The 24,719-nt window shown below is 42.0% G+C and overlaps 4 protein-coding genes across 5 annotated transcripts; 1 reads left to right on the top strand and 3 right to left on the bottom strand.

Moving 5' to 3' along the window:
• The first annotated feature begins 380 nt into the window (after positions 1-380).
• On the top strand, positions 381-7,235 carry phc1 (polyhomeotic homolog 1). Its single transcript, XM_086218254.1, has 14 exons — positions 381-504; positions 1,733-1,865; positions 1,954-2,064; positions 2,153-2,218; positions 2,297-2,440; positions 2,660-2,863; positions 2,956-3,744; positions 3,831-3,966; positions 4,050-4,219; positions 4,329-4,392; positions 4,517-4,604; positions 4,821-4,986; positions 5,802-6,039; positions 6,155-7,235. Exons 2-14 carry the CDS (start codon positions 1,749-1,751, stop codon positions 6,304-6,306), a joined length of 2,445 nt encoding a protein of 814 aa, XP_086074380.1. The 5' UTR covers positions 381-504; positions 1,733-1,748; the 3' UTR covers positions 6,307-7,235.
• styk1b (STY kinase 1b) lies at positions 7,040-12,833 on the bottom strand. The gene is made up of 10 exons (XM_086218255.1): positions 12,481-12,833; positions 11,093-11,148; positions 10,690-10,857; positions 9,793-10,131; positions 9,500-9,681; positions 9,323-9,397; positions 8,623-8,831; positions 8,501-8,541; positions 8,300-8,396; positions 7,040-7,756 (listed from the first exon to the last, which is right to left on the bottom strand). Exons 2-10 carry the CDS (start codon positions 11,145-11,147, stop codon positions 7,564-7,566), a joined length of 1,359 nt encoding a protein of 452 aa, XP_086074381.1. The 5' UTR covers position 11,148; positions 12,481-12,833; the 3' UTR covers positions 7,040-7,563.
• Positions 12,834-13,509: 676 nt separating this feature from the next.
• On the bottom strand, positions 13,510-18,249 carry LOC147253193 (glutathione S-transferase kappa 1-like). Of its 2 annotated transcripts, XM_086218252.1 has the most exons (8): positions 17,949-18,249; positions 17,791-17,872; positions 17,575-17,703; positions 16,643-16,788; positions 16,453-16,569; positions 16,274-16,367; positions 14,767-14,981; positions 13,510-14,117 (listed from the first exon to the last, which is right to left on the bottom strand). In XM_086218252.1, the coding sequence occupies exons 1-8, from the start codon at positions 18,015-18,017 to the stop codon at positions 14,037-14,039; spliced, it is 933 nt and encodes a 310-aa protein (XP_086074378.1). In that variant the 5' UTR covers positions 18,018-18,249; the 3' UTR covers positions 13,510-14,036. The 2 variants fall into 2 exon arrangements, with proteins under 2 accessions (XP_086074378.1, XP_086074379.1); XM_086218253.1 differs by lacking the exon at positions 14,767-14,981 and having other exon boundaries at positions 13,512-14,117.
• Positions 18,250-18,447: 198 nt separating this feature from the next.
• rap1gapl (RAP1 GTPase activating protein-like) lies at positions 18,448-24,093 on the bottom strand. Its single transcript, XM_086218251.1, has 19 exons — positions 23,456-24,093; positions 23,307-23,339; positions 23,113-23,197; positions 22,901-22,936; positions 22,772-22,819; positions 21,975-22,172; positions 21,781-21,878; positions 21,577-21,655; positions 21,379-21,432; positions 21,196-21,279; positions 21,019-21,119; positions 20,798-20,927; positions 20,535-20,702; positions 20,370-20,441; positions 19,610-19,696; positions 19,340-19,495; positions 19,147-19,230; positions 19,036-19,055; positions 18,448-18,956 (listed from the first exon to the last, which is right to left on the bottom strand). Exons 1-19 carry the CDS (start codon positions 23,524-23,526, stop codon positions 18,866-18,868), a joined length of 1,695 nt encoding a protein of 564 aa, XP_086074377.1. The 5' UTR covers positions 23,527-24,093; the 3' UTR covers positions 18,448-18,865.
• Positions 24,094-24,719: the final 626 nt, after the last annotated feature.

The following is a 24,719-nucleotide window of genomic DNA, read 5'->3' as shown; positions in this document are numbered from 1 at the left end:
AAGACGTGGAAAGGAATTTGTAGAAATTTGAAGGTAACCTGAATGGTGCATTGAGAAATTCATTTAAAATAGAGTAGGCCGTAAAATTGCATATTTGAAAGAAATGTCTGTCTTGTTTATCGAGTAAGATCTTCACCCAAAAAATGCATTTTCCAGTAGAATAAACAAGTAGAAATAGCAGTAAAACATTTAGAAAAGCTCTCATTTTTCAAATCCTGCATTCGGGTATTGATTTTGAGTCACTGAATCACATAACATGGATGCTTTAAGAAAAATGCATGCCAGTCCGATGGGTGGCGGTAATGGTCGTTAACGCCAAGTTGACAACCCATATTAATTTTAAAAGAAGAAGAATGAAAACTAGACCTGTTAGGGGCGGAGTTTCATTGGGGAGCCAAAAAGGCAGAAAAGAGGTGTCGTTTGCAGTTGAAACCAACGTCGAGGAAATTGGAAATACTGATTTACTGCATATATCTGTGAAAATAAGAGCGTTATCGAGGAGAGGTAAACACACAAGCACGCTGAGACACTTGACGAGAACTTGTTGCATGAATGATTATCCCGTAGAGTTACCTCCTTACTTTCTAACAACTGTAAGCAATTAGCATCAAGGAGCTAACGCTGGACCTTTTCTGCTTATAAACCTCTAAAACTAACAGCATTTCTACTTCTAAAAAAAAAATGCTCTCTGACTATTTTTTTACAAGTTACAACACCAACTTATTCGTAATTGTGTCGCTTATTGCTTACTCCCAGCAAAGTGTTTTGTAGTTAGCCCAGCTAACTAGCTTCTTTCTTACTTTGGCTTCCCTCCATGTTGTTCTCTCTCGCACTCATCTGTTATGTTGACAGCTTGGGGGCAAATGAAAATACCAGAGTGTGCTTGTCCCCGTTGTTTGGTTAGCTGTGGAAGTCATTTTGTTACCATATGTAACGTTGGAACCTACTGTAGATGCAGTTGTGTGGGTGCCTCTGATCTATGGGCCTCTGAACGACAACCCTGCACTTCTGTTTGAAATTATTATTAATGTATAATTTAAAAGCACATTCCAAAGCCTTCGAACACATATCTGCCTAGGAATACCTGACACTTTTGAAAAGCAGTCAATGGTTGTTTCTCAGCTCACTGATGCTGCAGTAGTGATTTCACTTTGAGCATGTGAAATGATTGGCTACAGCTGTGAAATCACTAACAAAATAATTTGTGAAGAGATAACACAGCAAGTGAACTGCCAGTTCTTAGGCTTTATGTTTTGAGCAAATGCAATAATCTGAGCAATTTTGACAAAGGACCAGTTCTAAAGGCTAGATGAGTGGGTCAGGACCAAAACAGCAAGTCTTTTGTTGATTTCCTGGCATGCAATGGTTAGAACCTACCATATGGGATCCAAATAAGGACAGTTGGTCAGCTGGATCATGGGTAAATGTGATGTACCTGTCAGAGGTCTTGTGGAGTCTAGGCTGCTGTTTTGGCTAGCTACACAGTGTTAGTCAGGTGGTTTTAACATTTTGGCTGATATGATTTTGGTGGAAACGCAGTGTTTTTTATCTTGTGTAGAGGAGTGATGGAATAGCTTGAAAAATCTGTTTCCAGTGAACCCTACCGTGTTATTTTATTCACCAAGATCTCTCACTGAAATGTTTACAGCTATGTGATATATACAAGTATTTTTTTCTGTATTTGGCACCTGTTATCTGTCAGAGCTACTTTAGACGAATGATGTCTGTTCAGTTTTAGCGCAGCTAACATGGATGCAGGTGAAGACCAAAACACAGGCACCACCAATGGAAACTCTCAGACCACAAGAAACTCCCGCCCACCCCAGATAGCCCACATGTCTCTATATGAGAGACAGGCTGTTCAGGTGAGTGCTTGAACTGATTTCTAGATGGTAAAGTGTTTAAAATTAATAATAGCAGTTCATGAAAAGTTAATGATATGTGTTTGTTTAGGCCCTCCAGGCACTGCAAAGACAGCCAAATGCAGCTCAGTACTTCCAGCAGCTCATGCTGCAGCAGCAGATCAGTAGTGCCCAACTACACAACTTGGCTGCTGTGCAACAGGTAACTAAAGGCGCAAAACAAAGAATAGGTAATGGGAATGATGCAAAATGACTGTAATCCGTATTCATCACTTCTCTTTTTCAATCAGGCTACACTTGCAGCCAGTCGCCAGTCCAATACCCCAAGTAACAGCATGTCCCAGGCACCTACCACGGTAAGCTATTACATCAGTTATTGATTGAATTACTTTTTGTACTGCCACTATTTTAAAAAATTATTCACTTTCTCTCAGGTCAACCTGAGCACCACGTCTGCAGGGGGAACCATGACCAACCCTCGTCCGCATGGTCCAGCTACCTCTGCAACAACAACAGCCCTCAACCAGTCAGTGTTGCTGGGTGGAAACTCTCCAGGACAGGGGCAAATGTATCTTAGGGTGGGTTGAGACAAGAAGTAGTCTGTTTTTAGTGAAAGCCAATCAAATGTTTGCATGTTGCATATCTGACAACATATTCATGCAAAACTGTATTGATTTGTGTTTGAAAAGATTTGCTGCCGACAGAAACAATTATCAGATCTTTGTGACATAATTGATTTCTGATGCTTGTAGTGTATGTGTATCTACAGTGTTCTATGACTCTTGCTCCTCACACAGGTCAACCGTTCTCTCAGGGCCCCTCTTGCCTCGCAGCTTATCTTCATGCCTGGTGGTACAGCAACAGCTACTGTAGCAACAGTTGCCCAAACACAGCCCCAGCAGCAACAGCAACAACAACAACAGCAGCAGCAGCAACAACAGCAACAACAACAGCATGAAGCTGCTCCTGCTGCGGCTACTGTTCAGTCTGACAATGACCAGGTTTGAGAAGCATTACCTCCCTGTTATTTTTTTAATATATGTTTGGTCATGAGCGCCTTACAGTGTCCTGACTCTGTTTTTTTCTGCTCTAGGTTCAGAATCTGGCACTACATTGTGCTTCCACTCCCAGAGCAGTCGCTATCAAGTCTGAGCTCCCAGAGAGGAAAGACACTGCCACCTTTCCTCTCGGGCAGCAGCAGCAGCAGCAGCAGCAGCAGCAGCAGACTTTCCCCCAGACAGCTCAGCAGCAGCAGCAGCAGCAACAAGTGCAGCCCCAACAGCAACAACAAATGACCAAATCCAACTTTACTCAGCAGTCCTCTGCCACCACTATGACTGTAAAGACTACAAATCAGGCTGCCATGACTGTTACTCCTGCTGCTTCTGTAGCTCCTACTGCCTCTTCCTCTCCAGCACTCCCTCTTTCCCAACTGCTCTTGTCACCCTCTGCTGCACCTGTGATCCTGGTGCCCACCTCAAATGTGCCTACCTCCACCCAGGGCTACCCCATCGGCTCAGTCACCCCTAAAGCTAACATTAACACACAGACTCTGGTGGTGCAGCCTTTACAACAGAGCAGCACTACAGCAGATAAAGTCCCTGTTCCCATCCAGCCCAAGACAGCACAGGGTCAGCGCTTACCTGTGCAGCTGCCCCCTCGACACCCACTCCCTATTCTCCCAGCACCACCCAGCAACAGCCAGGCCACCACTGGGGGGCACAACCCTCCTCACATTCCTGTCCAGCTTGTTGGAGCTAGGCAGTGCATAGCAGGAAATGCACAGGCTGTAGCTCTGGCACAGACACGAACTATCCTGGCCCAGGAAAGTACCTCTGGAGGGAACGCTGCTGCGGTGTCCCACACTGGTGCTACAACTATGGTGAGATCAGTGGTAGACAGCTGTGATACCAGACTGCGGGGATGAGCTTCAGTGTCTAATGAACCTTCCTCTTCACATACCCTTAGACAAAGTCTGCTAATGTCTCTCTGAAGAGAAAATCTGACTGTGATGCAACAAACGAGATGGCAGCAGAGTCCTCAGACTCTGCACTGATGAAAGATTCCGCTCCGCCTTTATCTCCTGCACCGACAAAGGACTCAGGTAAAGCATCTGTCATTATCAAGACCAGCATTTTATCAAGAGTAATTGTCCTTGAAAATTCATGCTGCTCCCTGTTTCACTAGCTCCAGTTGTCGCCGCTGCCTTCTCCTCTCCTCCCACCCTGTCCTTACCTCTTCCCTTGTCAAGAGTCGGGCAAGAGAGAGCACCTGTTCCTCAGGCGGTGGTCAAACCTCAAGTCCTCACCCATCTGATCGAGGGCTTTGTCATCCAGGAGGGAGCTGAGCCTTTTCCTGTATGTGTTCCCTGCCTTGACAGCACACAGTTGGTCTTTATTAATTTAAATGGCACCACGTAAGTTCGTAACTGTAAAAGTGTGTTAATGACAACATCACATGTGACAGGTTGCTGGACTCCTCAAAGACAGAGATTTCGCTCTGGTTGCCTGCTCAGAGAACGGACCGCCATGTAAGTGTTGGCTCAACGGTAATTTGCAAAATCACCATGTGTGAAATATCATATAGGTGTGTGTATTGGCTTTATGTGTTACTTCCTGCATCATGTAGTCTTATCATTTTGTGCTCTTCCTCAGTGTTGAAATGTGAGTACTGTGGCAGTCTCGCTCCAGCCAGCCAGTTCAGAGGGTCGAAGCGGTTCTGTTCAAATACGTGTGCTAAGAGGTACAAGCTTCTCATCTCAATGTTCAAACTTTCCTTCAGACATTGTTGGGTGAAGTCAGAGTGAAAACATGGATGTTGTTTGCAAAGAAACAAACAAAACCATGATGACTTTGTACCCACTAACATTTAGCTTTAGGTTTAATTAGCAATCACTCCCAGGTCAAGTGACCGCGCAGTGGGAATCACTGTGAGTCTATTGTGCTCCTGGATCTCCAGGTATAACGTAAGCTGCAGCCAACACTTCAAGACGAGCAGAGGAAGGGGAGGTGCAGGACTGGCAACACCCCCAGCACCCACTGAGAGTGCTGCGAGACGCAGGGGCCCGACGCGCAGGAGCAGCTCTGATGTAAATAAAATATCCAGCCGGCATCTACCTGTCAAGGTATTCTGAGATTGACTTGATATCGTTCTTGTTCGTGAATCACATGTACAGGCTCATGTTCCAGGAGGGTTTGCCTTGTGTTTAGAAGCTCCAAAAGAGCATTTGCATCATGATATGAGGCTTGAGTGTTAATACATGTAAAGTCCTCTGCTCTACTAACTGAGCTATCAAAGGGCAGTTTGAATGTCCATACGTGATGAATCTCACAGACTTATGAGATCATCAGCCTAATTGATGAGACCACGTCTTCACCCAGCACCTGTGGGATTCATCAGCTGCTGTTTCCCATACCTGTTTAGTTTTTCTGGAGTAATTTAATTACCAGTGTATCTGAACGTTTAATGTTCGTTTTAGCTAAAACCTGATCCGCTGCACTCATCAATTGTTTACCAAGGTAAAAAACACACCAGTGAGCCACTGCTCCCTTGGGTGACACTGCAGTATTACCACAGACACGGGCCCTGTCGTTATTGTTAGTTCTTCGTTATTATGAACCCCTGCTGCGATAATATTCACTGGAGGATCAATAGTGGGATCAGCTGACTCATCAAACACGCTTGTACTCTCACAGGACATTTATTTAAAACTAAAATTACCATCTTTTTTGAGGAAATTATAGAAATGTCACATCTTCAGTGAGAACAAACAAGCTTTTAGCCACAGAAACAATCAAACTTATAGTTTGTTTTGGGTTTTTTTTTTTGAGAAATGCTAAATAACATCAGCAGAGGCTTTAGACTCATTTAATTAATCAGAAGTTTCTTCTCTGCAGCTGAATCCTTTCCTATATTTGAATGTCTCCTCTATGGTTTTAGTGCCACTCCGAGTCCAGCCGCTCGGAGGATGTATCCAGCGACGGTGAAGAAGAGGAGGATGACTCTCCTTCACTTTCACCGAGCTCTTCACACTCCTGCTCCAGAGCCGAGCACAGCGCCCCTCAGTCTGACGGCTCAGCACCGGGCAGCCTCCCTATGGAGGGGGCTAATTTCCTCTCATCAACTCCTGCCCAGTGGAGCGTAGAGGAAGTCTGCAGGTTTATCTCCTCGCTTCAAGGTCGGTGGACTTGGATGAGATGAAGCTTATTTTACATGTGTTAGTGCAAATTACATCTTCTCTTCTTTCTTTTTTTTTCCTTTCTTCCCAATGATATCAAATCTGTCGTGTACAGGCTGCGAAGAACTTGCCGCCCAGTTCCTGTCGCAGGAAATAGACGGGCAGGCCCTGCTTCTTCTGCGAGAGGACCACCTAATTTCCACCATGAATATCAAGTTGGGTCCTGCTCTGAAGATCTGCGCCTCCATCAACAGCCTGCGTGACTGAGCGATGCAACCAGGCGTCAGAGGACTTGAAGATTCTTCTCTCCTCTGTGACTGTCCCCCGCAATCAAGAACTGCTCCTCCTCCTTTACAAAGTGAGACCTTTGAGGACTGAGGATTTTTTTTTTTTAAACACACCATCTGATATGTAGAAGATGGAAGTGGAAGTTTACATTCTGAATGCTGAATGTGCAAACACGCGTTTCATTCGTACTGTTCTGTTGGTGAGGAATTTATCTTTTTTTTTTTTTCAATCTCTATCAGTCATGAGAAATACTGTTTCGACACCCGTTACAGCGTGCAGATTTGCTAGCCTGCAGTAACCGGTGCTTGTTCTGCTCGCGAACCTCTTTGACAATGTTGCCTTCTTGCTGTATTTCAAATGGTGCTTTAACTTTAGTGTTAAAAAAAACAGTCTGTTGCTTTATAGCTTGTTTTTATTTTTTACTATAGATATTCACTCCAGGCTCCAATCAAACATAAGAAGAAAAGGATACAGAGCCTGATGTTTTACTTAGTTCATTTTAGCATTTACTAAAGTTTAGTTTTCTATCTTTTCCAATTTGTACTACAATCAGAAGTTATTTTTCATGTATAGATCATTTTAGTAGCTTTAACCAATTTAACTACCTGAAAATAGGTATTTCTCACGATTTGCTCTTTCTGGCTCTGAGTGGCCTGTTTGTATGCTTTTATTCCTCCAATGACATCCACTTGAAAATGAAAGAGTCATTCTGGACACTGTGATGATTATTTATTCACATTTTAGTTTGTGTAAACAGTTTGAGCTCATTTCTTCATCACGGGGAGGTTCAAATGATGCGAATGCAGACACAAAGGGACAGTGAATGTAACAATTTCATGACATTGCTTCCTTCATTTCCACAACCTCACCAAATATGGAATTATATATATATATATATATATATAAAAAAAGACATCTATTATTCTCCGTAGGCTTCAAGTCATAAACAGGCAGGTAAACCATCAGATTTTGATGGTATAAACTCAGGACGCAGCAGCTGTTCACAAGTTAACACATCTTACAACTTGGATGAAAATGATTCCAAAAGATCCATTTTTTTGTTTTATTTTTAGCTGCGGAAACCTGAAGTAGAAGTATTAAAGTAACAATATTAGCCCCCAAAGCTCCCACAAATCGTGTGGAAGACTTTTATTGCACCTGAAACACTTTTTTAGTGTAAGTGCGTCATAGGGGTATGTGAGGTTAGTGCAGTAGTTGAGCTGTCGTGGTTAGGGATCAGAAAACAGTGTAGCTGTTGTTTTCTCCGTATCCTGCTTCCTGTAAGTACTGCTCGAGGTTTACTGTCCCTGAAGCCTTCAGGACTTTATCAGAGGCACCCTTCTCCCCTGAGAGGAGCTTGCAGCTCACCTCAGCCAGGGAGGGTCGATCCTGATCCTTCCACTGGCAACAACCCTTAATGACGGAGTGTCTGTGGGAGAGGACATAAATTTAGAGGGCATCTGTTAAAGCTCTGTCATTTAGCATGCGCAGAAATTACCATTTTGTCTGAAATCCAATGTTGATTCTGTAGAAGAAGTTTGCGTAACATTCACATTTTCAAACATACTTAAACACACAAGTATGAATTTGAAAACGGAACATCTTTATCCCCCAAATATTTGGAAAAGCCCATAAATCATATTTATAGTAAATAATAGCATAAAGTTATTTTAACTCATCTATAAAACGTGCAAAACCAAGAATATTTCTACATCGGCTGAATGTATTCTAACTTCACCAATTTAGAGTGTTAATAATGAACCCTGGCTGTGCACATTTCCCTCACACACATTGCAGCCCCTGGACAAGAATAATCATCTGTTGTTTATCGGATCAGTTTTCCTTCTTGGAGCAGTACTGATAAATTAAAAAAATAATGAACATGGGTTGATATTGATATGAATACCTATATAATTGGTGAGTTGCTTGAGGTTTGGTTGTCTTGTATCTGGAGCGTGCAGCGAATACTTACAGTGTGTTGGAGCAGTTCGAAGGTTTTTTCAGACTTTTCCCTCGTTGATGAAACTGCAGAAGCTCATTGACTGGGATTTCTGCGAATGGAGCTTCCCCTGGAGGGAAAATAGTACATGTAGTATCTAGTAAACGGTAGTAGTAAATCATTGTTTTATTTGTTAAATTATTGTTACGCATGGAACACATGAGCACAACTCACCCAGTGTTGCCATTTCATAGAGCAAGATTCCAAATGACCATCTAAAGAGAGACAAACAGTTAAAAACCCTTTGTCAATAAGTGCATTTCATATCTGTGGCAAATGCAGATTGAAAAACTCACACGTCGCTCCTCTGACTAGCCGATCTCCTGGCTAAAATCTCCGGCGCCTGCCATTTCTTCATGCTGGGATCGTCCCTCTGTGTGGCGCCCTGGTTCTTCCTTGTGTAGACTCCATGAAGGCCCCAGAGCTTGGCCGTGTACTGCCTGCTGACCAGAACGCTCCGGGCTCGGACGTTGCCATGGAGAAGATCTTTGCTGTGAAGGAACTCCTGATAGGGTCAAAAAACAAAACAAATATATCTCGGGGTTAAGAACACATCTCCTGTGCAGTTCATTTCAGATGATTGTGTTGAAGTGTTCCCAGAGCTACATCGATAAAGCAGGTCACTGCCCGGCTGAGATTTCTCTCACCTCAGCAGGATAATAAAGTTAGTTCTACTCCATGTCCCCGGAGGCACCGCAGAGACAGATCCACCAATCCTTGACAATTAAATGTTACAAGCAAAGTGAATAGAAGCGGCTTCCTATAACGAGGTATCTGAGGGAAAGAGGAGTATTTTTCCAAGGATGGCTCCAGATATCTGAAAGTGAAGTTTAAATGTCTTTGTGCCAGTTTTTATTTGTTTGGTTTGCATGCATGAAATGCGAGTTTGGTCTTAAGAAAGTCAGTAAAGGTATGGGGTTGGTTCACAGATTTGAATGTCAGACATGGTGTGTGAGGGTGAGTGTGTACAGTCCTGCATTTAGCCAGTATACTGACCAGCGCGGATGCCACCTGTTTGCCAATGGTAAATATGCATCTCTCATTCATCTCACATGGAGGATCCGTGTGTTCCTGAAAGCAGAATTCACTTGCACAGTCATTCTTTTTCTCTTTGTTTGGATGTTTATTTTAACTGAAAGGTTGATTGACAGGATTCACAAGTCGGAATCTTACCTGTCTACATCGCCACAGGAAGCTGAGCAGGTCTCTGTTCTCCAGCTCCTCCACAACTGTAACTAGAGGAGCTCGCAAGGAGACAACACCCAGGAGCTCTGGCAGGAATGGATGAGGTCCAAGCTGGGCGAGGAAGGATGCAAAACCCAGGAAGTTGTGTCTTTCTGTGGCATCAGCAGAGTCTAGAAAGAAGATGAGCAGTTAGAGCCCATGTTCTGAAAGTGAAAGCTGAAGGTTTAATCGAGTCATTGAAGTCCAGCAATATCCACCAATGCAAATCCATTAACACTCACCCTTTAGGACACGAAGTACCACATTCCTGTTGTCCATGCGGGCCCTGTAGAGGGACACCACTGTTTCTGAGCGCAGGGAGAAGACAGCTGGCAGAGGGGTGACCAGGTTGAAGGACTCTGGCAGCCTCTGGCGGGGCAACTCTCGGGGCTGGGCAATGGGTGTGAAAGGGGGATTTAAGGGCTGCTCTGGTTGGCTGAGGGAAAGAGAGGATGTGTCCGCAGACCTGAAGGTGCTTTTGGAGGAGTACGCAGCAGGGGTAGGGGGGTGGAAGGTGGAGTAGGTACTGGGCATGTCCAGAGCAATGCTCTCATGCTCCAGGACGTTGATACCCGGTGGAGCTGAGGGAGAGAAACCAGTGAGAAACGTGATAAATTAAAGGTAGCAAATGTTCATGATATGATCGTCATCAGACTGAACTATCAGGCTGCTTGAAGGATGCCATGATGCCACATGTTACAGTATGACTAGTGGTGGAGTTTACGTTATACAGAAAAAAAACTCGATGAAAAATGACCCCGCAGTTATAACACAATTCAGAATGCTAATCAAAAAGGAGAATATTGGTACACCTTTTTTACAAAGTGTTAGTGAAAAGTATGGTTGTAGGTGACAGGACAGGAGTTTTGCAGTCTAATGTTTCTGAGTTAAATTAAGAAGAATAGGATGGAATAGCAAATACAGTAACTAAGCCAAGGTAATGCATCCATTTTTTTTCTTTTTTCACTGAAGTTGTAGTAGTTGGTGGTATTAGAGTGAAAATTTTTTTTTTACATGTATTTGTAGTACTCTGGATCAACTGGATCTGAACTTTACCATCTACGTAATTGCTGAACCTAATGACGTAGCCAGAAAGTGGTAGGTGATGTCACTGGCTAAGAGCCCCTCCAGTGTCTCACCATCGATGCCGTGCAGGACCCTCCTGGAGGACGGCTTGGCCTGTGGACGGATGCGATCGACCTTCTCCGGACAAAAGCGCAGCAGGAGAATGAAGACCAGAGTGACCAGGAAGCTGGCCAGCAGCAGGGTGGGCACGACGATCACTTCCTGCTCGTACACTCGGATCTCTGCCAGACAGCCACGAGGAAACGATTATCTCTGTAACAGTCACTGAATGCAACTGCCGCGTTAGTGCAGTATATCCTGATCTCTCAGTTCATCTCTCAACTAAAGTAAAATTCTTTGCTCTCTTTTTTTTTATTTTTTTAATGTATTTATTTCTATTTCCAAAGACCAAAACAATCTCACAAATATGCCAGAGGGAGAAAATACATTAAAGTTCTTTCTGGGCTGCTGACTCACCACAGATTGTATCTCCATGCTGGCAGCGGTAGTCTGCGTCTGATAATGAAGACATCCTGTCAAACGATGGAGGAGACGATCATAAATAACCGGCTGGTATTTGTTACTAAACTATATCATCCACCTACAGAGGAGATCTGCTCAACCAGCTTCTTCCATTCATGATTTCATAGCTCTAGACTTCTTACTATCCATAAAAACAATTTTTTTTATTCAAAAGAGAGGAAGACGCAATTATAACAGATTTAATCCTAAAATCCCGAGTCTCTTAAGTGTAACGTGAGTCTTGGATGTGACCTCCTCTGCAGACTGTAACTGACACTTCAGATGTTGTCTCACTGTCTCTGCCAGAGCTTCCTCACATGCCCCCGGCGACTGGCAGCAAGAACAAAACTACAAATTGATTTTCTTGTTTTGCAAACTGTGTTTGCTTCCGTGTGTAGTAAAGCCAGACGTCATCTTCATCTGAGGCTTTGAGAATGCGACTAACGATTATACTCAGCATCTTGTAATCCATTTTTTCACGGTGTGGAGGTTAAAATGATATTACAAATCAACAGGACATCCCGCAGAAGAGCTCAGTTGTGTGGGATATCGTCACAGATGTGGCTCAGAGATGCAGAAGTCAAAAAGTCCTAACTGACTCAAGACAGATCATTCTCATGAATTTGCTGTATTCCGAAGTCATGTAAAATGTTAATATTAAGCTGACTCAGCTAAATGGTTGACTGGGATTAAATAACATCATAATGATCCTATATGGGCATCCAGACACAAAACTATACGCAAAGTAAAGAGGGGAATCCACTGCTTTGTTTAAGTTGATATCAAGAAAATGTAAATATTCCTATCTCATTTTCCCAGAGCGACGTGTTTGAACTGCTTCTTTTGCTGATCACAAAACTGCAAATTCTTCATTTTCTGTCAAAAACGACAAAGTAAAAGCAGTTGAAACGAGTATTCAATTATCAACATTGCAGGCAGCCAATATTCTCCCGATTTACTAATCAATTAAGTGTTGCTGCTCCACTATGCTGAGTATTTTCTTTAATCTGAATGAGTTTTCTTTTTTATATACAGCAATGAGAACATAAATGACACTGAATCCCGGACATGAAGATCGAGTCATACGATCATCCTTTCACGACAGATCCCAGATCTCTAAACCCGTCCTTCTGCATTTTTTCACCGATCAACACCGCTCTCCACAGCTAGAGAGAGACTCAAACGTGGCAGAGCAGCACTGGTGGGCTCCTGATCCACAGTTAAAGCTTTCCTTTCACGAATCATCATCATCACACAAGAACCAAGTTCCCTCACAACCACCACAGTTTCACATAAGACTTCTTTAACTGATCCATGAAAGAGACCCTGGTGTTAATTCTCACCTCTCCTCCTGTTTTTAATTCCCTCCAAAAGTATCGTGATGTTAAAGGCGCATGTTTCCTCGTCTCAGCCAGAGGAGTCCGGGTTCAGCTGTGCTCCTCAGATCCTCATTGTCTTGTTTTCCTCTGACGGCGTGTCAGGCTCAAGGGGATCCGTGTGCAGCTCTGTTTGTCTAGGTTCCACCTTTCCTTAACTCCACCCACCTCACCTTCCTATCATTACCCTCTTGTTTACCCCTTCCATCTTCCTTCTCTCATCAGACTAATTTCAGGTTTATGCTAATCAACACTTGCCCTGCCTTTTCTTAGATTTTGTTCCACCACATTCTGTAGTTTCCTTTTCTCCTTGTCACACCAACAGATTCAGCCACTTCTAGCCCAACCTCTCTGTTCTTCGTCCAGAAAAAACAGAACAAAAACTGGTCCTGCAGCTCCATGTCTTTTTTAGTCCTCAGCCTTTTGTTAGGAATGTCTGTCACTGGTTGCTCTAGAACTCGTATGACAAGCTTTGCCACCTCGGGAGGGTTCAGTCAACAATAAACCGTGCTTTCTTTTTGAGGTAAAAGCATCAATCATGCATCAGTAATATCATAATCCACTGTGTCGCATGGTTTGATGCATGTGATGTGATATTTGTATTTCATCATCACTAAAGTTGACTCAAACCATCATTGATCCTGTCCAGTGCTGCAGGAGGTGGAGATCTATACCTCAGCGCACACGGGGAAAGGCGGATTGTATAACTTGACAATAGACCACAGGGCACACACACACACACACACACACACACACACACACACACACACACACACACACACAGTCACTTTAGTTTCCCATCCACCCAACCTGAATGTATTTTTAGATTTTGGGAGGATCCAGAGTTTTAACCAGGTGCTGCTGAACAAAGAAAAGGTTACTGATGAGTTGAGCCAGCAGTTTTTCTGTCAACAAGCAGCTCAAGTGACATTGACAGATTCAGTCATAATGTAATCAGGGTTCTGAAAAGAAAATAGTCAATACATTTCAGGTCTGAAAAAGTTTTACTTTTTAATTAACAAAGCCAGAAACTTCTGGAGATGACACCGACAATTATAGTCGAGTGTATGTGGTTCAGTTTACATCAACTTCCATCACATCCTCTTACTTGAACTGTACACTGCTGCAGTTCACAAGACAAACTGGAGATGTGGTCGTGTGTTTTTTAAAATTTCTCTTTATTTTTCTCCCACTCATTTCAAGGTTGTGATCAGAAGGTGGACAAGAGGTTTGTGTTGTCTTATTGGCTTTAATGTACTTTTAATGTCTCTCTTATGATCTTTAAATGCACTTAGACTTCTTGACATTTTAACTTTGTTATGTTTCCATGTCCACGTCAAGCTCTGTCCTCGTCCTCGTGCCTGAATGGTTAGAATGATTATTTACACTCGTAATTTACTAATTGGTTCTTTTTCGCAAAACAGCGTCGATCTAAGAAGAACAGCTTAGCATTTTTTTCAATTTTTTTTTTTTAATCGAAGATGTAGTGAAACTGAAAACAAATTAGAGCATGAATGATTACACTAGCGTTTGAAGGCAGCATTCAAATCACAGCTTGGCAGTTGCAGTTGATTTCTCGGGCTGAGGTCCCAGCCACTTCTCCCCTGAAACACAATGGCAGAAGATACGGGTCAAAAATCTACTCTCGACAAACAATAAACAGAAACACACACTTTTGTCGGGCTGTTTTATTGCCTAAAAACAAGTAAATCTGAAATGCTAGATCTGATAGAACTGCTCCTTTTCAATGTTTTGTTCATGAAACCTGCACGTGTGTTAAGTCAAACATGGGTAGCCCACGTGTCTTTGAGGCAAGGGGCTCATTTGTAAGTTAAATCCATGGCCTGCGTGATGATAAATCTTCTTGTTTACCCTAAATAAACCTGACAGCCTCACGTTTGTCCTTCTGGTAACGCTGGTTATAACAGAAGACCAGTGTGGAAGATTTAGCTGTGATAGTGTAGAATCACCCCCCCCCCCCCTTTTTTTTTCCACAAAAGAGTAGGAGGACCCACGGCCCTTCAGGCTAAATTACTTGTCCAGCACAAAGCAGGCCCCGCCAGTGATTATTTCCAGCTGCTGCTTGTCCTGGGATTCTGGTTCAGAAAGCAGGTTAAGTGAAAACCTAGAGTCTGTTAAACCCGAAATGAGTCGGAGTCTGGGTTTTCAACAACAACAAAAAAAAACAGGAAAAAGAGGGGTTAACTAAAGCTTTGAGTCAGTTACTATGGTAACTGAGTCTTTGACGGTAACCTGGTTGGAAGCAGAATTTCCTCCTTGAACCTCAGGTACATCTGTCTCCTTCCTCTTGCTGAGCCAGAAACGCTGCTTCATTTCTTCACTCAGCCTCACTGCCTGAATCTTAATGCCCGTCATGCCACGATTTCCTACTCCAGGAGACGTGTTTGCACATTTCTCTCTGTAAAAGTCTGACGTATTGATGGCTGGTTGTGTCACATTCATGGTGTCTGTGGAGAGGAGGACACATATGAAATCCAGCTCCTTGACTCATTTTAAAATGATTACTTTGGAAATTTGAAAGAACACAAATTTCCCTACATACACAACTCAGACTGAACCTGTTCAAACCACTGAAAAACTCAAAGGGTTTCCCATCTGGGGCTGAATCACCTCCCAGTTTAGGATTAAACTCAGTGTGTTGACTCCTTTCTGAAGCATGTCAGTGCAACACGATGGGCTCCGCCGTGAGAAATCCCCTCCCCTAGAGATAAGAAGGACTCTTTCTCGAAGAGCAGGTGATTAAACACTGATAAACATTTTCGATACCTTGAAGAAGAGTGTCATGGTGAAATCTGGGTGACTCTTTAGTAGGTCAGCAGAAAAACACCAGAGACGAACGCCTGCGCACTCAGACACGTAAATGACAATCGAAGGTGACGTAAACACTCGTCAGGCCTCTGACCCTCTTGTTTGCTGCTCTTGTTTCTCCACCCGTGTTTACTCTGAGTCATTATACGAGTTATTGCATCATGAAAGATGTAGGTAGTGTTTCCAGTCTGTTGACATACAGGAAAATGCATTTCTGTAGCTTAAAACCTGTAACTTGATTGCAGACCAAACTATGGTATCATTAGTTCGGTATCTATAAAGAACTAAACCATTACCTACTTAAAGTGTCAACAAAAAACATTCAGGAAATGACTTATGTTCAATTCCGTGTACAGTTGTTGAGCTTAAAACAAGTTTATCTTTTACTTGTGTGATATCTTACTAGGAACACCGCAGTATTTTCACATAACCAGACATCTCTTTTCCCTGTATATCTGTTAAACTTACTATATATATCTATATATCGATATATAGATATACACACTCATATATACATACAAACACACATACGTATGTATACATATATACATACATATATGTTTTATGTGTGTATATAAACACAAGTACTAACATACATATATGTATGTATATGTGTACATATATATCTATATCATGTATGTATATGCATACATAAATGCATATAAGTGTATATATACAATATATATATACATGCATATATGTATGTGTATATCTATATATTATATTCATATATACATACATATTAATACAAATACATATCTATACAAATATACATATACATATGTAGATATATATACACACACACACATAAACATACACATATACACACACACACATATATATATATATATATACACTCACACTCACACACACCACTTTGGGGAGACTATGGAGTCAGCACTCTGTGTTGGTCATCGATGTGTATTCTTACCAATGCAATGGGCCAGGAGCTCAAATCTGTCCGATCCAAAAAACATCTCTGATTTTCCTTTCACGTGACACAACATCACAGGGAAGCCAAAGGCCTGGGAGAAGTTCAGAGATGCATTAAAAACATGGTCATGTTGCATTTGTGGATCTGCAAGTAGCTGAAGGAGAACAATCACTGACCCCGTGATCAAGAGCAACCTGTGTTGTGCTTTTCAGTTTGTCTTTGATCTCCTGTGAAGTGCACAGCTTCTGCAATTCTTGAATCTCGGTGTCAGTCAAACCTGCAATTTTTGCTGCCTGGAGAGGCAGAATGGTGACAATGTGACTTCATCGCTAACAACAAAAGTGCCCTCCTCAAATTCAACCATACCTCAGAAAGAGATCCAGGATCAGTGATGTCTTTGTCTTCACTCCAGATCCTTCTCCATAGTTCCCGGGACACCTGCTCCACCTTCTTGTCTCCCCCCGTCTCCCTCTCCTGCACTGCTGCCACAAATCGCATTGCAGACAAGGAGCCTTCAAGAAGAGAACATAAGGAACCGTGAGCTTTCAGTACTACTTCCATATCTTTATACTGACTGGTCCTCCCTGAACTGAAACCTGAAGATTACCCTTGGAAGCCCCTGGTTCACAGTGTGGTTTGTGGTCATTTGGTTGATAGTAAATGAGCTTGGGAGTGTGACACATAACAAGGGTCCTTTTATTCAATCCTAATCTTCAGGACTTGTATCCTCTAGCATGGCTATAAGTAAAAATGTAACTGTAAGACCTTCATTTAGTGGTGTTACTGCTTCGAGTCTTTAATAAATACTAAGAAGCAACTGTTTGTTCCAAAGTGCTAAAAAATTCTTCAAAACTATAAATATCAAGTGACGGATGATGAAGTTGAAGCAGTTTATATCTTGCTTTCTAAGAAAGTTTGGTACTTCGCCTTATACTGAAGATCAAATGCAGTTTTTCCACAAGCACAGTTACTGTACTAATCCAAGATTATGTTACTAATTCTACTTTCATGGGAATTTCTTAAGGTTAATGTCCATGATTATCTTCTCGTTTAAATGTTTAATATTGTTTTGGTTCTCAGGACCTTTTGTGTTATGAGGTTCCCGAAGCCTGCTGGAACAATCTACAGGCAGATCTTGAGCTCCCAAACACACTGATAACTGAAATCTATTGAATTCCAGAACGTCTGTGTAGATGTTGTACCTGATTATGTTAACGATCCTCCATTTTTATGTGTCTCCCAGTAGTTTTTATGTTAACTCTCTGATTTAAACACTGCATAAGAATAAAGCAGTGTACCTTTTTGGAACATAGCCTCAAAGGGGTCGGCCGGAGCCTGCAATGGAACATTAAAATACTCTGCCAGGCGGTTCAGGTCCGTGGTCATATACATGAACTTGTTCGGAACCAGTCCTGGGGGCTTGTTGCCTGTCAGCAAAGACACATATTACACGAACAGCTTCAACATTAATACATGCCACTGTCTCTCTCTTTCTCTGGAAGGATCTCACATACCAGATCCTTGCATGATGCCACCCAAAAATGCGGGGCGCAGCTTGAGTTCTATGTTCCAAACGTTTCTGTAGCGGCACATGACCTGTAAACAAAGAAGTTTGACTTTCAGGCTACAACAGACGCTCGTGAAAATAACCACGCCATTAAAATGCACAGACCTCAAACGCAAGCCACGAGTAAGGGGAAACCACATCGTAGAATAATTCTATCACTTTCTTGGATGACATCGTGGACTGTCCTTTAAAATTCACTTGCAGGCGACCGCACTCAAACGCACAGTGTGTCAAAGTTCAGCCAGACAGGCACAGCTGTGCTCGGTGTAATGTTTAGTCCACTAATGTTATCGTAATCTCAGTAATACGGCGTTAAAATCAGCACAGTTTATTAAAGTACCGTTCGGGTGCAAAATTACCAGAAATTATATTGTTTTCAGAGACATTTTACATTTTATTCATAGTCGGTCAGTCGCTATTTTCCTCTTCTTTAAATTCATTAACTGTTGCTGGCTAGTGTGTAAGTGCAGTACCACCACCTATTGGACTGGAGGTGTAACTGCAGAAGGCAGAACAGTGTATGCTGCCATATATCGTCAGGCTCATTTATTAACAAAAGCTTTATTGTTTATTGTAGGGAAGTTCACCTGTATATGTACTGGGTTTTTTTTTCTTTCATGTGCTCTCAAAAGGTTTTCTGCAACAAAGAAAATCTATAAATACCCATTGTATCTTTTCACACATTTGATTTAATTTCAGCTGCTTCCCTCACTACACATCCATCATTGCAGTAAAAGTATTTTCAAAACAAAATAGTAAACCTTGTCATTTTTAATGACATGACGCTTGGCTTCTGTGGGTGTTTTACGAGTTGTACATTTTACTGAAATACAATTCAGATTTTCATTCATCAATAATATCTCTTCTATGACAGTAAATAATTATATCTGCAGAAATACCATTTACCTTTGTACTCTATTTACAAAGAAGTCATCAACAAGGATAATAAGGTAGCAAACATATTGGCTAGTAATGTCTACATGGATATTAACATAAAAAAAATTGTATATTGACATCCCTTTCTATGTCTCCTCTTGAGGACTTGCTTGATCTTTGAGTTCAGCTGATCCCAAACTGTCAGAGAGAGTGGACATCGTCCCCGGAGATTTGTCGCTGAAAAACAGTCCGGTGTGTTATAACCTCAGCTTATATGAGAGTTAAAACTTGTTTTACTTGATTCTATGAGTCTCACCTCTCTCCGTCTTTCTCTGTCTGTGAAGGAGGTTTAGGAAAAATATCAACTCAAGTGCTTCCTTTATTCATTTTTAAATCAAAATCCATCTACCTTTTGGTGAGTTTTTACCTTGGGTTTCTGTGATGAGATGCCACCACTCTTCTTGGGAACACCGAGAGTCTCAAATGAATGGCTTCTCACTCTGATGGCTCTCTAATAACACAATCAGAAGAAACACAGCTGAGGCAAAATAATAAGCTAACAAATTAGCTTCAGGAATTTGAAAGTTGAGGGATGTAGATGGTCAGATGTAGATGGTCACCTTAAAGTTTTCAATAAACCCTCCACTCCCTTCAGACGGCCCACGGACACTCTCAGAAGTTGTGAGAGCAGACAGTGAAGGATCCCCCATCATGCACTGAGAACGGGTGGAGAGTTCAGCCTGCAAGCTCTCCAGAAGAGATGAACGAGTGCGAAGCTTCATAAGAGAAGACAGACACCGGAGCACATATGGTCGATGACAAAATGAAAGCTTGTTAAGTGGCTTTTCACGTATAAATGAATCCAGTTTCAGCTGCTAGTCTCCCTCTACCTCCAGTTTGCTGAACTGCTCGGCCTTATAGCAGGAAATCTCTGCATTGATTAGCTTGGTGAGGAGGAAGTCTCTTAGCAGCGTTCGCTAAAAACAAGACAAGAAACTTGTGAAGCATCTCGGTGACTAATGAGCAATTTACCTGTGTCCTGAAATGCTCCAGAGACAGAACAGAATGGAAACTAAGTTATCTGATAGTCAAATGCAGTGAAAAATGTTAAAAAAAAAAACATATTTGAGATGAAGGTTGGAGTGCTACAAGAAGAGAGAACAAGAGACAAGCCTTCACATGGCAAAGACATTTTGACTTGGTAGGAAATGCACATAACGTCAAAGATGATCAGATGATTCAGGATTCAGTGGAGGTCATGACAGGAAGAAAGCAGAAACCAAACCCTGAAACTGAAACCCTCATTTAGGAACACAGACTAAACTGGGAAAAAAAGACTGTCATGACTCTTCTGTAGAAAGAAAAAATGATCTTATTAACATGAAGATGGAGTGATTCAATCTTTTTTATAGGGTAGTCTGACACTAAAGAACAAAGTTCAGGCAAGACTGATTCCCTATATTTTTACCTGCTCCACCAATCAGACACAAGCCTTCTTTAATATTTTTTCATGTGCTTTTCCTACGGTGACATGTCAAAATGTCCTCTGTGGGAAAGCATCAGATCAGGTGGGGGACAACTCCTTGACTACAATAGATACAGAAAAAGAATCATTTTGATCTGATGACTCAAAGGAAGGGTTGGTATTACATCTGTGAATATCGGAGGATCAGGAAGAACTGGACCAAAAGGTGGAACACCCTCCCGAGCTGTGACAGACACCTGTGAAAAGGAAGAAAAAGTGCTACCACAACAGAAAAACACTGATTTTTAAAAATCAAATTATAGATACAACCAGGAATGTCTTTCTCTCACTTGGTACGAAGCTTCACCCGTATCCCCTACATCCCCCTCCTGAATCCTCCGAACCACCAGGAAAGAGTGCAAGAAGTGTGACTTAATGGCATCAGACAGAAAAGGTGTTTGGCCCTCTTGGTAGACCAGAGCTACTATGTCATTACCAATGTGTCTTTTTCTTTGTAGCTGTGTTGAATGACAAGTAAAAAAATCAGTTAAAAAAAAAAAAAGAGAAGCAGTCGTGCCAATCATCAGAGAAGAGCAGCCATGTCGTCACAGACCTGCTGCACATCACCGTCTGTGAAAGGCAGTTTAGTTGCGACATGGAACATGATTTCTCTTCCGTGAAAGGAAGTGAAGACGGCTTCACTTCCTGTCTGGCCGTGACATACATCGAGACCTCCTCTAAACCTGAGACACAAAAAGTGTTGATGAGATTCACATGATTTTTACACGCTACATTTCTCAGTTTTTGCACCTAAACATGATCATCATAGTTCACCCAGAGAAGCCTTGTAGTTGAATGGTGTCTCCCAAAATAGACAAGAAGTCTATAAACTCGACGCTTTCCTCGTTGTTGCTGAGTATGTCCTCCTCCGTCAACTAGAGAGAGATGGATGAGGGTTATCATGCTGCCCGCTTACACACATGCAGGAAACAAAAGAAAGTTAGTTCTTACCTGTTTCTCCTTTTGATACAAAACTCCAAATTTAAAATTAGGAGACACTCTGTGCTCATCGAAAGCAGTTATTAGTTCTGGAGCCTGGGGATTCAACGAGAGTGAAGAAGAGGATTGAAGGGGGTCTGTCCTCTTGAAGCAGACATTTTCTTCCCCCACTCAATGGTAATTCACAAGCATTACCTTGAGGTAGCAGACCACTTCAAACTTTGAGACTGTCACTCTGTCACAGAGCATCTAGAAAGAATAATGATGGAGAATTCCCCTCATTAGTCATCTGTCAGTGGTTTAAGCACAAGATGGTATACATTTGCTATTTTTATATGTGAACTGAATTCAAGCACATCCATCACCACTTGGAGAACAAACGGTTTAATATACCTTTGCTAATTCAACGGCAGATGGAATGTTAGGGAAAAGAGACACAGAGAAAACACCATGCAGGGAACATTCCTTCATTCTGTGAAATGAGAAACAGAAGAGAAATATTTTCCAAGACAACTGGATAATAAGGTGCTCTGTGTGTGCTTCTCTGAGTGAAAAGAGGCTTTAGATATTCAATGAAAGATAACAATTGATTTTAACCTGAGTATCACTCGTAGTTTATTCTCGTCTTCCTCCATACACACGGAGAGAACCAGTGGCCCCAGAGATGGATCCACTGCCGTGAAGGAATGATGATACTAGGAGGCAAAACGGAGAATGAAAAGTTCAGGAATGCAGATATAATTTAGTTGCAATGTCATCATAGTTCTACAGAACATAATTAAGATACTAACTCGATAACGGAAGAACTCATGATAGTTTTTGGCCTCTCCATCTCTCTCCAGGATGTCGTAGCTGTTTGGATCAAGACTGTAAGGGGACGAGGTGGGACTCACGTCTTCAAGTCTCTCCAGTGGAGGGTCTATCCAGTAGCCCCCCAATTTTGAAGGGAGGATGAGTGGCAGTTCTCCACTTACAGTTAAAAGCTGAGACTATCATAGACACAAAGGAGTGTTAACCTGGGCCCACTACACATCTGTATGCAGCTGTAGCTTTTGAATTTAGTTTAATTGTCTGATGAAGTGTCATTCGGGTTAACTGCATTTGTCACACATAGTAGTCAATATATATGTACATGTATTGCCCTTCATTATTAATTTTTTAAATATTTTAAGCCTAACTTGTTAACTATGAGTGTCAAAAAGGGCTTTAACTAGTCAGGATTTGGCTTTACTCGTTCACCAAGAACATTACAGGTGACAAGAAAACTAGTGAGCTGAATCAATGATTAACTAACTTGTGCTTTTGCAGATTACTAGTTAACCCTCTCAGTGTTACTAGTTCATTCCAGAGAGCCTCTAGTATTTTACAGGGCTGACTCGATGGGACTTTGGTGTCTGTGATTATTAGAAGTTTTTGCTCCGCATGTCCAGTTTACTTCAGGGTTGAGCCGACCTGTTACAACCCCTGATAAAGATGATGAGATGTGTTGAGGATGAGCTTTTACTGTTTGGCAAACAAACATTACGATGTCCTCAGGAAGGACGGTATCAACACACTTGGGATCAGATCATTTAATGGAGTCACTAACCTTCAGAGGTAGAGGGAATTCACATCGCTGCTCATCGATCCTGCTGCCCTGATAGATGCACGGATGACAGATTGGAAAAAAAGCTCTGGTGAATCACACACACTGCAGATCAATGGAAGTGTAACTCACCTGCAGCTTTTCAATGATTTCAAACAGCTCTGTGTCCTGATACGTCAGATGTCAGGTGGAGAGAGCGGGAAGAAGAACCACAAAGAAGAACATGACAAACGCTTCTGTCAGAAAAGGAAGCTAACTTCTCAGAGACACAACAGAGGGACATCAAATATGTGTCATTAAAAAACAAGTTTGGAAGGTGAACGCCAAGCTGATAAAGATCTCACCCTCTGGCTGCTGCAGGTAGTGAGGACCGACTTGCTCTCGCTGACAGGAGAGTCCAAGATGTCCAATATGTTGTCCTCCTCAGGTCTGCAGCAACAGGTTGATTTACACCATCGCTCCTCATTCAGTTCATACAAGGCAGAATATCACTCTCGATCTGACACATGCTGCAATAAAATGGAACATAAAACCTCACCTTGTCTCATTCCCACATGTGAATTTGTCCACACTGTAAACAAGGAAGTGAGAACTCAGAGAACAGGGCAACTTAAGCGATTTCTAGCTAAATATCACGTTTAATAAACAGTTCATTCATATTCTGATACAAAGAATATCTTTACTCACCCTCCATATGCCCCAAAAGTGAAACTTCTCTTTCTGGAAAAGGACATGTCATCCCTCTTTTCTCGCTCCATGGATTTGGTGTCACTGTTGATGCTTGTACATACCAGTATGGAGTCAATCAGGGCTGGCTAAGGTTGAATTAATTCACTCTATAATTCTGTCACTCCTCCACTCTGCCCCCTGCCTCTCTCACTCATTTAAGCTTCCCTTTCCTCCCTCCGTCCTGCTGTCAGCCAGACAGGCAGCATTAACCCGCTCATGGTCATGGGTGAAGCAAATACCTCTAAACCTATGAAACGGACACGCACAAGCTGCTTCGTATCATTGATCCTCACGCTCCAATAAACACTCCTGGTGGCTGACTGAGCATAAAGATAGAGTTGTAAATAAATAAAGAAACCGGAGAGACATTTTCCCCCGGACCTGTTACCCTTTGAGTCAGTAAGGATCATCAATTATTGACAGCACGCACAGGGAGGGTGAGGAGATAGACAGCAGGGGTGGGTGAAGACGGCCTGAGGGGGGAGAGAGCGAGAGAGAGAGAGAGAGAGAGAGAGAGAGAGAGAGAGAAAGAAAGAAAGAAAGAAAGAAAGAAAGAAAGAAAGAAAGAAAGAAAGAAAGAAAGAAAGAAAGAACAACGGCACACATTTTAACTTTGTCACATCTTATTATTTCTAGTATGACTTCGCAGTGTTTGTATTATTTATCAAACTGTGAAATGGAAAGTTTTGGACATACATGAAAATGTTAATGAAGATTAGATTCTTTTGGTCAAATATAGCTGAAATAAAACCTATGTTACATCTCAAAATATGGTGGTGTTTTAGGTCAACACTTGCTGTGTTCGTTAGCTGGCACCAAACACTTCTGATAAAATGTTACTCATGATCAAGCTGACATTGTTTTTTTCCCAGTTATATTTAGAATGATTCCTCTTTTTAACTGCTGCTCTCTAATGAACCTCAAAATTGTGTCAGTTGGAGGCGACTCGTGTTGTGAATTCGACATTATTCCTTCTGGTGATATTAAAAACTAACTCAAATGTTTCTGACACAAATCACAGGCAGAAAAACAACAACAGAAAAACTTACTACAGATGTCAGGTGGCGATAATTTTGAATACTTCAGTGTATACATTTGTCACTGTGGTCACAAACTGAAGGAAAATAAATTATATTTCTGAGACATTCACTGAAAAAATTAAATTCAAGTAGGCTTTTACCATTGAAGGGATATTCCCAATGTCTCTCACAGGAACACAGTT

This window comes from Aulostomus chinensis, chromosome 11, assembly GCF_037954235.1.
Source record: "Aulostomus chinensis isolate RoL2024-O1b breed Wild chromosome 11, RoL_Achi_v1.0, whole genome shotgun sequence".
NCBI lineage: Eukaryota > Metazoa > Chordata > Actinopteri > Syngnathiformes > Aulostomidae > Aulostomus > Aulostomus chinensis.
Note: the sequence above shows the minus strand (reverse complement) of the source record. Positions and strands in the feature narration are given on the sequence as shown.